Genomic DNA, 12,985 nt, shown 5'->3' on the forward strand with positions numbered 1-12,985 from the left:
GTCCCTGGATCGAGTCCTGCATCAGGCTCCCTGCTCGGCACGGAGTCTGCTTCTCCCTCTGACCCTCCCGACCCTCCCCCCTCTCATGTGCTCTCTCTCTCAGTCTCTCTCTCTCAAATAAATAAATAAAACCTTAAAAAAAAAAAAGGAGAGACAGTCTATATCTAGGATCTCGATATTGAGAATAAAATTGGTAAACATTAAATAATTGTAAACTAATATCATATGGCAGGCATGTACAAAGACTTTACATGGTTAATGTTATCTAATCCTCATCTCTCTATGATGGGGTCACCATCATTGGCTTTATTTTCCAGATGGGCAGCTGAAAGTTGGGATAGTATTTAACAGGTAAGCATAAAGATAGACTGGAGCCTAGGTAAACTGACTTCAGGGTCCACACTTTTACGCCTACCTCACAAGTAACAATGAGGAAGTAGCTCAAAAGATACACGTGATCTCACTAGTATACCTAGTTCTTTCAAACTCCTAGTGGCTCTGCTTCTCTGCTAAGGTTCATGTTTATCTTGGCTAGGATTTCAGGATACTTTGATCCTACATTTTACTTGTCATCCTCCTGAAGGATATGGTTATTGATTTTCAGTGCTTATATATTTCAATACCACGTATATCTACCTAAGAATACATTGCCTTGGTAATTTAGGTACGATAGAGCCAGACTTCAGAATATTTACACAAAACCACTCCACATGCTGTATTTGAAATGCTAGCCCAGAACTGATCCTTGATTTTCTTTCATGTAATTCAATGATGCCAGGACAATAGTTTGCGAAAAGAAAGTACAGTGATATGGAATGGAACTGGCTAATTTTTTCTTATAATGCAGTCACAAGTGTTATTTTCTTTGCTTCTTCTAATTATTCCCACCAGGTATGAGAAGCAGGGTGGGGTCCTTTACTCATCTATACACACACTAAGTGAGGAAGGAAATGAGACTCGGAGATTGTTAGGAATGGATCTGGGATGAGATTTCGTATTTTGAAGAAAGTATTTTTATTATAATATTCTGCCATTTAAGTATATACTATATAGGTAAGAATTTCAGAAGACCAGAACGAAAGACTGGATTTCATTTTACAGATCGAACATCCTTCAATCCTTGCCAAAGCTCCATGGACAGGGAAACTTGCTGGCGTTGCATGGGTGTGATGTTCAGAGTGGACTAGAGGAGAGGACCTCATGTGAATGTGTAAGATTTCCCAGCTGGACTTCCCTGTGCCTGGCATGTTTACCCAAATGGACAGGACTTTGGATAAGCAAAAACTTTTCATCTTTATCAAATTGACAGAAATGAAATTGAGTACTTTCAACAAAGGGCAGATAAAATTAGCATTTAGTAACTCCCCACTCCCACCCCACTATCATTTCTCAAATGGTTGGTTAACATTTCACAAAACTTGAAATTCTTTTTTTTCTGTGACTCGATTCTAACAAGATCCTTCACATTTGCACTTCTTCTACACTTGAACTAGAGATTTCAAACTATCACAAACTGTTTCCTTCCCCCAAGGAATACAGGGAAGCAATTCATGCAATTAAACTCTGTTTTCTACATCTCACTAAACTTCCACCCTTCGCAGGCAGAAAAACATGGATACTCACTTTCAACAATGCAGAATAGGAGAGATTTGCCCCTGGGCAGATTTCTCCTTCTGCATCTCCATATCCACCCTGTTGCTGCACTAAAGCTAAATTCTTTTAAAAGAAGAGTCTCACTTTCCCAGTTAGGCCACTGATTTTCATGACCTACCACTGAGTCATAACAATACCTTGTTTCCTCTTTCAGTGCTTCTGATTATAGGAATGCACTTCCTCAGAATCTCAAGCTTGCAAACGGAACATCAAAATTTGTAAGCTAATACTATAACTAACGGCAAAAATGAAGAAAATGTCTAGGTTCACCCAAGATTTACTCAGACTTTGTGAACTCTTCTATCACCAATCTCTACCATAGGAGTTTGGTAAACCATAACTGGCCTTACCTACAATTGCGTTAAAGTTTTGGTTTGAACAGTTTCCATTTTCTCCTACAAAATACAAATTTTCCCTTCAAAAAGTTTAACAGCACTGGGATAAGAAAAAGAGTCATCCAGACTCTTGGATGTAGTAATATGTCATGATTATCCACCTCATTTGAAGTCCAAAGCAGGCAATATTTGCAGACTTGTAAATGTTTGCATAAAATCTACTGAAAGTTTGCTAATTCTTTTAATTAAGTTGAGAAATACATGTGCCTACACAAGAGATAGCTTTTAAAACTTCTATTGTAAATTTACAAATCTCTCAAAAACATTACCTCTGTCTTCTTTTCGAATATAATAATTGTGGTATGAGTCTGCCTCAGTCATTCGAGGGACAAGAATATAACGGTTATAATACTGGCTGTTAGTCCAATCCCTTAGTGGGACACCACATTTATCAAGAACTTTCTACAAGCAAGGCACTTTACTAAAGGCCTTAAAAACCTGACGTGATTTCATCTTTCTGCAGCCATCCAAGACAGATTATCTTTTCACAGATATTTTACCAATAAATAAAAGTAATGCTTAAGCAGGTTTAATATTTAGCTCCAAATCACCTAAGAAATTGTCACAATAAGTTTCAATTCCAGGCTGTTTGCCTTCAGAGCCTAAGCTGTAACTACTATGCTAAGATAGTTCATCCCACCAAAGCTCATGGTATTAGATCTGAAGATCACATTGAACAAACTCTGTTTCATTTACCACCATTGTCCTACTGCTTGAGAAAACTGAAGATGTGTAATCCTCCAGGTTCAACAAGATTTTTCTGCTAGGGAAAAATTCGTAGACCTCTCTCATAAAATCAGCGAGTCAACAAATATTTAGTGAACACAAATACCACACAAGGAGCTACGTGAAGGTCTGGAAATATAGCAATGGAAGGACCCTTGGTCTCATGGGAATTTCAAATGATGCTTTCCCCCAAGAGTATAAATAGCTACCATTTGCAATTTGTTCTTAATAAATTGCAGGCATTACCCCAAACACTATACATACATTGTCTCCATTAATATCATTTAATCCTCACAGGACACCTGATGAGACTCCGCAGGATTTACAGGTAAGAATAATGAGGTGTGGGAAGGTTCAGTGATTTGTCCCTGAGTCTCACATCTGCAGCGTGTGTTAAGAGCATGATGAGTTAAGTTTGCCATTACCTCTCCAGAACTCAGAAATCTCTACTTCGAGTATTTTTCTTTGTCTTTCTTCAAACATTTCATAGAATAATAGCGTGTGCATGTTTGGTGAATAAAGTAGCAAATCCAGAATGAACCTAAGTTCAAAAATATATGTATCTACACTAGAGATACTTTTATGTGTAATTCCTAACTCTTTCCTGCAAACAAACCACTCACCTCTCTACTGGCGAATGTGCATTGTTCCCTTCGTTGTTCTACTGAAATACTTTTGCCATGCATAACTGAATTTTTTTCGTGACTATGCAATTCAGCTACTCCTGTGTCATTTACTATTTACAAATAGTTCAAACTTAATCAAATGTGATCATATTAATTCTTAGAACTGATTCAATTAGCATCTAGAATTAAGTTGTTTCCCATAATATCCAAAGGCTTGGCTTCATATCACTTATGTAATGCTGTGTATTTTCCTTTTTTATTTCTTTAAAAAAAAGTCTAGTATTTGTGCACATTGATAAAAATGAACAAATTCCTAATTTGGAGACCTAATCTGAGAAGTGCTACTAATAATCACATATTAAAAGACTTTTATCATGACCATCAATGGGCAGCTAAAACTATAACACTGAAAGTGACATTCTGCTAACACTATAAAATGTATGAACACAACATACACACCCAACACATGAGGATAAGTGAGTTATCATTCAACATATTATCAGTGAAGAAGGATACTTTCTAATTCAAAAATCCATAAAATAATTGGGTTTTCATCTGTGAAATTCTCTTTTCTTGTACTATTTTACTAACATGGTGGTTTTTGTTTACCTACATCAAAAGGTTAGACATCATATCTATTAATCCAATGCAAAACTGGCATGTAACGTGATGCCAGGGATTACTCTGAATCCTTCTTCTTTCCTTTATTTTCCAACACAAATTTGGCAAGGAACTGAAGCCAAAAGCAGGATGTGGAGAGCAGTCCCATCATGCAAAAAAAGTCCATAGAAACTTTGTCATCAATCACTTTTGCTTTTTTTTTTTTCCTTTTCATATTTATACCTACGATACTCACTTATGCCCACAGCTGTAACGAGCTTGATCGCAAGTTCAGGAATTTCACATTGAATAAATAATGGTTCCAGAATGTAGCGTCCAAAAGCCAGAGAAATCACAGCGGTGGCTGCAGGGCTGGAAAAGAAAAAATTAGGTTAACAAAGGAAAAAACAAATAGCACCTTCACTAAACTTACTCTACCTTGAGGTAATGTTATTCAACAACAAGAACATGTTAAATATAAAAGCCTATAATTTTCCAAACTTCATATTTGCTTAGGTTGTCACAGACAATCCAAGTAAAATATGGCCTATAATTTCGGTGGCCAGTTTAAACTTCCCCTATCCATGGAAGCAAGACTGGGTGATATCAGTTTTGACCCTGCTCTCCTAGATTTGACGTTTTTTTTTTTTTCTTAAAAAATGTAGTTTATTATTCAAGATCCTAACAGAGCTGAGCTTTACAAGAAGCATCTTCTCAATAAGTCAACAACTAAACTCCAGTCACAGCACAAACGGGTTAAGGACACAGAACTATTGAGTCAGGGCATGGTCAGGAAAATGAATACAAAATCCAACTTCAAAAACTATTATTAATAATTGCTCGTTGCAAATATATGCTTTTGTCCTTGACATTATATTCTTCCTACTTTTCCAGTACAAACAAAAACTTGAAGAGCCCAGTGATTATTTTTAATTTCATAAACATTTAGATGTGAAGTATAAGTTGAAAAATAAAAATGTTGCTGTGATTTTATACAATTGAGAAAACATGCATAAGATAAGAAAATTAAATAAGTTCAGGTCTATAGAAAATAGGTAACAAACCATTCTACTTTAATTCTTCAAATATTTCTATGAGAAAATTGCATGTGCCTTTAAATATATTTCTATACAAATGCATCTTCTTTAAATACACAGGCAAGTTCATGGAATTATCTAATTTCTCATGCCAATCTTCGCTTTCAACTTCTCTTCTCATACTTACTCAGCACCCATGCTAAATCCCTAGACTGTCAGAAAACCAACCACCATTATGTTCCAACGTTAGCCTGCTTGTAACAGCACCATAGATTTTTTTGATTTTCTTCTTTTCCTAAAGACCCTCTCCTCTTCCACTCCCAAAAGATGATTTTTCCTATTCTCCATCATTTGCAAATTTTTAATGTATAAATTAAAATCTGATCACGTCATTTTAGTGCTTTCAAAACATGCTCAGGATATGCAAAATCCTTCAGTTACGGCTCCATCTGGTCTAAGCGTTCCCTTCCTCTTGGTTTGCTTCTTCCCACTAGAAGGAGATGAATACCCTTTGCCAGGAGCTCCTGCAACTCACTGACATTTTTTTTTTTTAAGATTTTATTTATTTATTTGACAGAGAGAGAGAGAGCGAGAGACAGAACACAAGCAGGGGGAGTGGGAGAGGGAGAAGCAGGCTTCCCACCGAGCAGGGAGCCCGATGCGGGGCTCGATCCCAGGACCCCGGGATCATGACCTGAGCCGAAGGCAGACGCTGAACGACTGAGCCACTCAGGCGCCCCTCACTGACATGTTTTTATACCCATATCTTTGTTCAATCTTTTTTTGCTCAAGGAAGTTCCTTTAACCTTCTGATTGGGTGAGAGCTCCATGAGTAAGTACACTCGTTCACTTGGTCTCATGGCTTCCCTTTCACGGTGCTTATCACAGTAGCAACTTTATCTTCACGATGTGATTTCTTGATTGATAACTATTTCCCTCGTGTGACCCTGAGCTCCATGAATTCCAGACTCTGTCCATCTTAATCACTATTTTATCCCCAGTGTTTAGTATAGTATCTGTCGTAAGTAGAAACCCAATAAACATTTGAATATATGGTTAATATGTGAATTCAATCTAATGACTCCTGCTATGTACTGATGTATGATATTTATTTTCTTGAAATCTGTGTCCTACAGATTATTCCTGATAAGTATGAAGCATCATTTTAAGTATTTAGACACCATGGGTGTTGTTAACAGATGAGAAATATTAAAGTACCTAGGTATCTTGTCAATCCTCAAGTCATTTATCACTCTGCTTATTTGGAAGACCAGCCAAGCAATGTGAGTCCCTTATTACAAAGGAGTATATGAACCCTTCAAAAAAAGCTTCTAGAATATATCTGGGTAATTTCCTCTGTCAGTACACACACACACACACACACACACACACACACACACACCATGAAGCAGCTCTCTTGCAGTTAACTAATGTTTAATTATGTGCTACGTGGGAACAGGAATTGTGGCTCCTTCCACTTTAGATCTCTTTAACTTACCATTTGCCACTCAGTAGCTGTTTAAGGAATGAATAAATAAGTGAATGAGCACTGTATCTGTGCTACTGTGAAAAGAGTGATCATGTTCATTATAATGCCAAGCAATCAGCCAAAGCCATGCAGCAAATGCATAGCTGAAGAGGGATTCAAGTGCAGCTATATCAGGCTCCCACCATCCTAATAGGCCAGCACTCTAAATAAGTAGTATCCTCATCTAAGTGCTGAGAATGTTGTATTCAAAATATTATAACCTTAAACTTTCAGTCAAAAATAATTAAATTATTCAAAAGAATTTAATATTGCTGCTCAAAAAGAATTTACTATCTGTGATACTCAGGACACTGATTAAGAAGTATAATGGTTTCAAAAAGTGTGAGAGTTGGTCTTATGTACTTAAAATGCCTCCATTTCTGATAGGGGAAACAGAACATAGACACCTGGAAATACTAAGACTACAAGATATCGTGTTGAATGTCAAATAAGGAGAGACTGCCTTTTTTCAGAAGAATTAAGAGAGAAAAGAAATATAAACTAGGGTGAACAGGAAATGAACTGTGGAAAAGATAGGATTTAGGTTAACCTTTGAAGAGTAATATTCAAATAAATCAAAAAGATCAGAAGGTACATCCCAGACAAATCCCAGATTTTAGAAAAGGACCAAAATACTTCTTTCTCATTATTTCATTATAACAAGTTTAAAATAATGCAGAATTGTTTAAAATGAGAACAGACTTACAGAAGTAAATACTACTCTAAGCTCTTTGTTAGAAAAACGTTAGGATAAAAGCTCACAGGAGCTCTCAGCTGCGTATGTCTGATAAGTTTATAGTAAGAGCAAGTTTCTCCAGTTATTTCTGTTAAACTCTGCAATCAGAATGTGCAAGTCACATTTTATGGTAGCAGTTAGCCTTAAGGAACTGTGATACTCTACACTTCTCATATGACATCACAGATTTCCCACAAAGGTAAAGGAAATTTGCTATTCAGAGTGACTTAGCACTATTTGGTTTGATTTTAAGCCAAGCCAATTAGAAAGGAGAACATATCTTACAGCAATAAAATTTTTTTTCACAACTATAGTTCACTGATTTGCCTAACAAGAGGAAGTGAGTCACTCGAGCTTTGTTTTGTTTTGTTTTTTGTAAAGTAGTAAATTCAGTGACACATTAAATTGTTAGGCACAGAAGTTTCCTGGTCACGACAACTGAGTAAAGTTAAATGACGATGTAATCTACAAGAAGAAAAACCCCAACTACTAGCATAACACTTAATTTTGTCTGGCCAGTCAAAAGGTATGATTTATCAAGGTAGATTTTCATGCTTTGTATCCTTTCAGGTCAACATATTTTCTAGAAATGTCAGAGAATAATTGAACAGCAAAGAAAATCAGTAACTTTAAAAGTCTGGCATGGACAGAGAAGTCCTACGAGTGACAAAACTGGGTTAAAAACATTAATTGACAGAGGTATTTCATACAGACTTCAAACCCTGAAATAGACTGTTTACAACATAGTCACATGACATGCATAGTTCTAATCCATTAAAAATAGTTAAGATGATTCAAAGAGGGTATAATGAATGGGTTTATTTTTCCTTAATATTTTTCTTATCTATGCTCTTACCGTACTATGAGCAGTTCTACCCAGACTCGTACAAAAGCTGGTAATGGGCCAAAGACTTCCAGAATATATGTATAATGACCACCAGATTTCTTTATACTTGTTCCCAATTCAGCATAGGACAAAGCTCCTGTGAAATGTACATAATAAAAAGGTACAGAGTTAAAATATTACCAAGTCATCCAATAGAAGAATTGATACAATAATGTTTATGTTACATGAGATGTTACTACATCATTTGGTCTGAATGAGGTCCTCATTTCAGGAGAAGAAACAGTCATCTGATTGTTAGAAGCCACCAAATTCTCCTTATAACTTCCTCATATTTGAGAACTAGTTCATTATATTCAAACAATGTAATCTTACTTGAAATGGTAAAGACAAACTTCTAAAGTAGTATCATATTATTAAGAATTTTTAATCTCAAACCTGAGGAAAAGAGAAGATAGATGCCAATAATGCTAATCTATTTTTAAAGGAACTACACACCAGGACAAGGAATTATCTCAAATTGACCTCATAATATTAAGAATCCTTATAATAAATGATATTCTGTTGCACATCAAAATTAACAAGGTTTATTTGTTCTTCAGAAAAGTATAGACTCTAGGCCTTGCAAGACCTCATTTAATTTGTAGGACATGGTCTGTCAACAAAATGAATTTTGACTCCAATATTCTATTTCTAAAAAAGGTTTTTTTGGATTTTTTTGAAGTGCACACTTCTGGGTAGTTGAAATAACATACTGTTTAAAAAGAGATGCTATAACTTATGTATATTAGGTAAAATTAATTTTAAACAGTTAGCAATTTCAACATTTAGCAATACAATTCACATGGACCTGAGCAAGTCATGTAACCTCCCCAAACCTACGTTTCTTCCTTTGTAAGATGGAGATCTCAGTTCTCACCTCATAAGAGAGTTGTGCGTACACATGTGATAATGGGCACCAAGGACAGTACCGGGCCTGATACAAGAGAACGCCTCATGAAATATACTTATTAATTTGAGCAATTAACTATCAAGAAAATGAAAAATACATCTTGGTACTACGTGAAAAATGCTGTTCATACTGCAAAGTACTCAAATGTAACACAATTGTTGGCAGAGCTACTTCAGAGACTAAAAGTGTGGGAAATTATTACTGATCAGAAAAGCTTCAGGCAGAACTGTCCAAGAGGAGTAAAATTTGGATATTCAGTGAAATCTTAGTATCATTTATCCTATTCCTGAACCTAGCTCTGTATCAGAATCACCTAGAAGTAAATTTCTTACTTAAATACACACAAAGAACAGACTCTAAGGCCATACCCCACACCTGTTCTCTACCAAGTGAGTCCAGATCTCCAATAGAGGGATCCAAAGAAATCTATTATTTTAAAATTTGTACAGATGATTTTAAAGTAACTGGTAAGCAGATTGATATTTGGGGATCACTAATATAGTTTGCCTATTTGTAACTAACTGTAACTAGCTGCAATTCACTCTTGGAAACCAGTCGCCATGTTGGTAGTCTGTACATAAAAGCTTCCAATATAAAATGTTATTGGAAAGTCTCAAGTACCTCAGAATTTATTGCCAGAGAATCAATACCCAGACCTGTGTATGCTTTGCTGAAACTCCAGGATGGTTGCCCTAGGTTTAAATTGAGTTCTGGAGGAATGAGATTTTCATTTAAAAGTCTCAAGCGCCATAACCATTTTACCCAGATGAAAAAAGTTCAAAACAGGATGTAAAAATCCATGTATTGACCCTGGCTTTAAAAAAAAAAAAAAAAAAAAAATTGTAAGCCAAATATACAGATTGTTTACCCTTAGTCCCAGAGTTCTAGAGTTTTAAGAAAAAGGATTTGTTTTCCTTACATTTTGCTTTGCTTCCTGTTAGGAAGGCACTCCTGTCAAAAAGCTCCTAGGAACTTAAATGACAAATAAAATGTAAATACAGATAAGTAGATTAATACAGGAGCATGCTCCCTGTGATTAGTAATCAAAGAATATAAACTCAAGTGTAACCTTAGCTAGTCCTTTTAATTTTTTTTCCCTCTGTGTCTGCTTGAGTTGATATACTTACACAGAACCATGTTTTCATAGCACGATAGCATTTTAACTAGTTCAGTCCAAAGCCCAATCCATTTTACTATATCTGAATAACCTTTTATTGTGTACACACATCAAATCACACAGTGGGAGCTGCATGTATACAAGTACGAAAAGTCCAGGAAATTGGTTATGGTTTTTCCTACTAGACATTGATGTATTCTCAATTTACCAAGTATTTGTAGATTAAAGACTGAGGGTGCACAAAGTCATTTAAGAAGAGCAACAATTAGGTTTCTCTTTGTCTGTAAATGTACATGCCAGAACCATACAGAATACCACAAACTCTTTTTAAAAACCCAAAAATAATTCTTCTATAGATCTTTCTATACTAAGGCTTTGTTTTAACAAGTTTTCCTTGAAATACCTTCTTCCTACTAATGGAAATTTGTGTTCTCTAGATGAATACCCAAAGGAATGCATTAAAACATCACAAGGCCTTAAGAATGAATGGATTGGTACGCGTAGGACCAAGAGTTAAGACTTAGTCCTAGAGTTAGGACAAAGCTTTGTGTTAGTAGAGCCTTTTAGAATTAAAACACACTAGTTGCTACAAAAGAGCAAATATATCTTAGACACTTACCGCATAGTTTAAGCAAAATTTAATTTTTTTGACCCTCCACCAGTTTTTGTCACCTTTATAACTAACTCCGGTAGCTTTCTAGTAATCTGCCCACCCCATGAAAGGCATTTATTACCTCTTTGCTATTAACATCAAATCAATAAAAGAGATGTAGATTTTGAAGCAAAATTGTATCATCACGCTTCTACTAGTAGTTCTGTTCAGACTGACTCAGTGGAGAGGTGGACACATCTATGTCCCTGAAGACCAAGTGAACTATAAATGAAGGAAACAGATCTGGCAAGCACGGCAAACTAACACCCAATTCCAGTTTTCCTATTTATATTGCAAGAGTTTACAGGTGTTAGGGAGAGATGGAAGATTGAAAAAAAAAATTGAAATATGCTCAGACCCTTGCAATATTCCCACTTATCACAGGAATCGAGTTATGTGCCACCACACATGGTACCATGGCAAGGCCTTTTGAGAAAATATTAGGAACTGACAAGCATGCGAAGTTCAAAAGTTAAAAAGAAAAAGACTGCACCCCATCCCGCCTGGTTTGTTTTGGCAATAAAAACACCGTAACGCTTCTGCTGACTGCTCAGTTCTGTGCCTAAATAGGCCACGCCGGTTTCACTTCACAGGTGTTTCATTCAGCGTGCTGGCTGCCAAGATGCCTCAAACATACGTAACTAAGCAAACTTCCCGGTACAGAAAGTTCACATGTACTTTACTGGGTCATCACAGTTAGCTTTTGCTCTCATGGCCACAGGGAAAGTCAGAAAACTGTCTTAGTCAGGAAAAGGGAGTGCGGGCTGCAGGAAGCAACTTGGTGGAATTCAGGTTCCTGCCAAGAGTGAACACCGTGTTTGGGTAGTTCGCACACTTAAACAAAAATCAGAAAATCTGGTGTAGCCTGCGCCATTCATTCACTCCTTAAAAATTACCCTTTGCTTTCCCAGACAGCAAACTGCCCAGCGCCGCAGACATACCCCCAGAGAAGAAGCTGCACTCACCAAATAGTGACAGGACCCCACAGACTGTCCAGATAACCAGAGACATGCCCACGCTGCCCGTGTTCTGGAGCACGCCCTTGGGAGAGATGAAGATTCCTGCTCCAATGATGGTGCCAATGATGATGGAGATGCCCCTCAGCAAAGTGATTTTCTTCTTCAGCACCACTTTCTCCTGCCCAGGTGGCTCCTTGCCACCCAGGGAAGGCAGCTTCCCATTAACATTCCCCTGCAGGTAACCTCCACTGGAGATGGTGGACACCACAGGCTTTCTGACCATTGTAGTGGCACACGGGAAAAATGAAACAGAGGAAAAAAAAAAAAATTTAAAACCCCAAACTTTCAACTTTGGTCTCTCTTGGTGTGACTGACCAAACCTCTTCCTCTTGGCTTTCAGACTGTCTCGCTCAGTGCTATTGTGTTCACAGGTAAGAACTCAAAGGTGTATTTTCTCCTCCACAGCTATCTAATTACCCCTCAGAAACACCTGTGTGTTCACGGTGCTCTCTCGTTCCTCCGCCTCCCCGGACTATCTCTGCCGCTGCAGCCGCTGTTACTGCCCTATGATTACAGACCAGCTCAGCTTCCTCAGGGGCTGGTATTTAAGCTCCTGCCTGTCACACCAACTTATTCCAGCTTAATGATGATGCAAATTCTCCAGGTTTGCATCAGCCACATGAGAAGGCTCCAGCATTACTCAGCTCTTAAAAAAAAAAAAGAAAAAAAAAAAATTAGCAGCATGTTGCTCAACTGACCTAAGCTTTTCAGAGAACAAAGCACACACTTAAAAGGGATCTTAACCAATCCAGAAGCAGTAAATTCGGAACAGACCTTCCCAGAGATTTAAAGCAACTCCTAGTGAGGGACAAAAGCTCTTCACGCGAAAAGAAAATGAAAAATGAAACAGGAAATGATCACTGCTTTGTACGGAGTTTCTTTTTTAACTTACGCGTAAAACATTTCACATGCAACTGCTTTGATAATAGAACACAACCCCAAAGCTGCATTGTTTATGCAAAAAGTTTTTAGATTTCTTAGGTTTCCTGCTTAGTTTTTTGGGGTTTTTTGGGGGGGGAGGGGTCTCTGAGTAATATAGGCAAATCTAGTATTTACAAAGCTAGGATGACTCTGTGTAGCCACTGTCATGCACATAACAA

General features: G+C 37.1%; 1 protein-coding gene across 3 annotated transcripts in view; it reads right to left on the reverse strand.

Moving 5' to 3' along the window:
• SLC7A11 (solute carrier family 7 member 11) overlaps window positions 1–12,666 on the reverse strand; it is a 79,740-nt gene extending 67,074 nt beyond the window's left edge. Inside the window, exons 1-4 of one of the 3 annotated variants that reach the window (XM_064585074.1) lie at window positions 12,584–12,666; window positions 11,832–12,100; window positions 8,158–8,284; window positions 4,257–4,372 (exon numbers count right to left, since the gene is read on the reverse strand). In XM_064585074.1, coding sequence (XP_064441144.1) covers window positions 4,257–4,372; window positions 8,158–8,284; window positions 11,832–11,877 — 289 coding nt within the window. In that variant the 5' untranslated portion in view covers window positions 11,878–12,100; window positions 12,584–12,666. Of the gene's footprint in view, window positions 1–4,256; window positions 4,373–8,157; window positions 8,285–11,831; window positions 12,536–12,583 lie in introns of those variants that run through there. The other 2 variants (XM_064585073.1, XM_045880441.3) reach the window with 2 other exon arrangements.
• Window positions 12,667–12,985: the final 319 nt, after the last annotated feature.

This window comes from Mirounga angustirostris, unplaced genomic scaffold, assembly GCF_029215605.1.
Source record: "Mirounga angustirostris isolate CCGP_5_RB_7025 unplaced genomic scaffold, mMirAng1.0.hap1 SCAF_2, whole genome shotgun sequence".
In the NCBI taxonomy this organism is placed as follows: Eukaryota; Metazoa; Chordata; class Mammalia; order Carnivora; family Phocidae; genus Mirounga; species Mirounga angustirostris.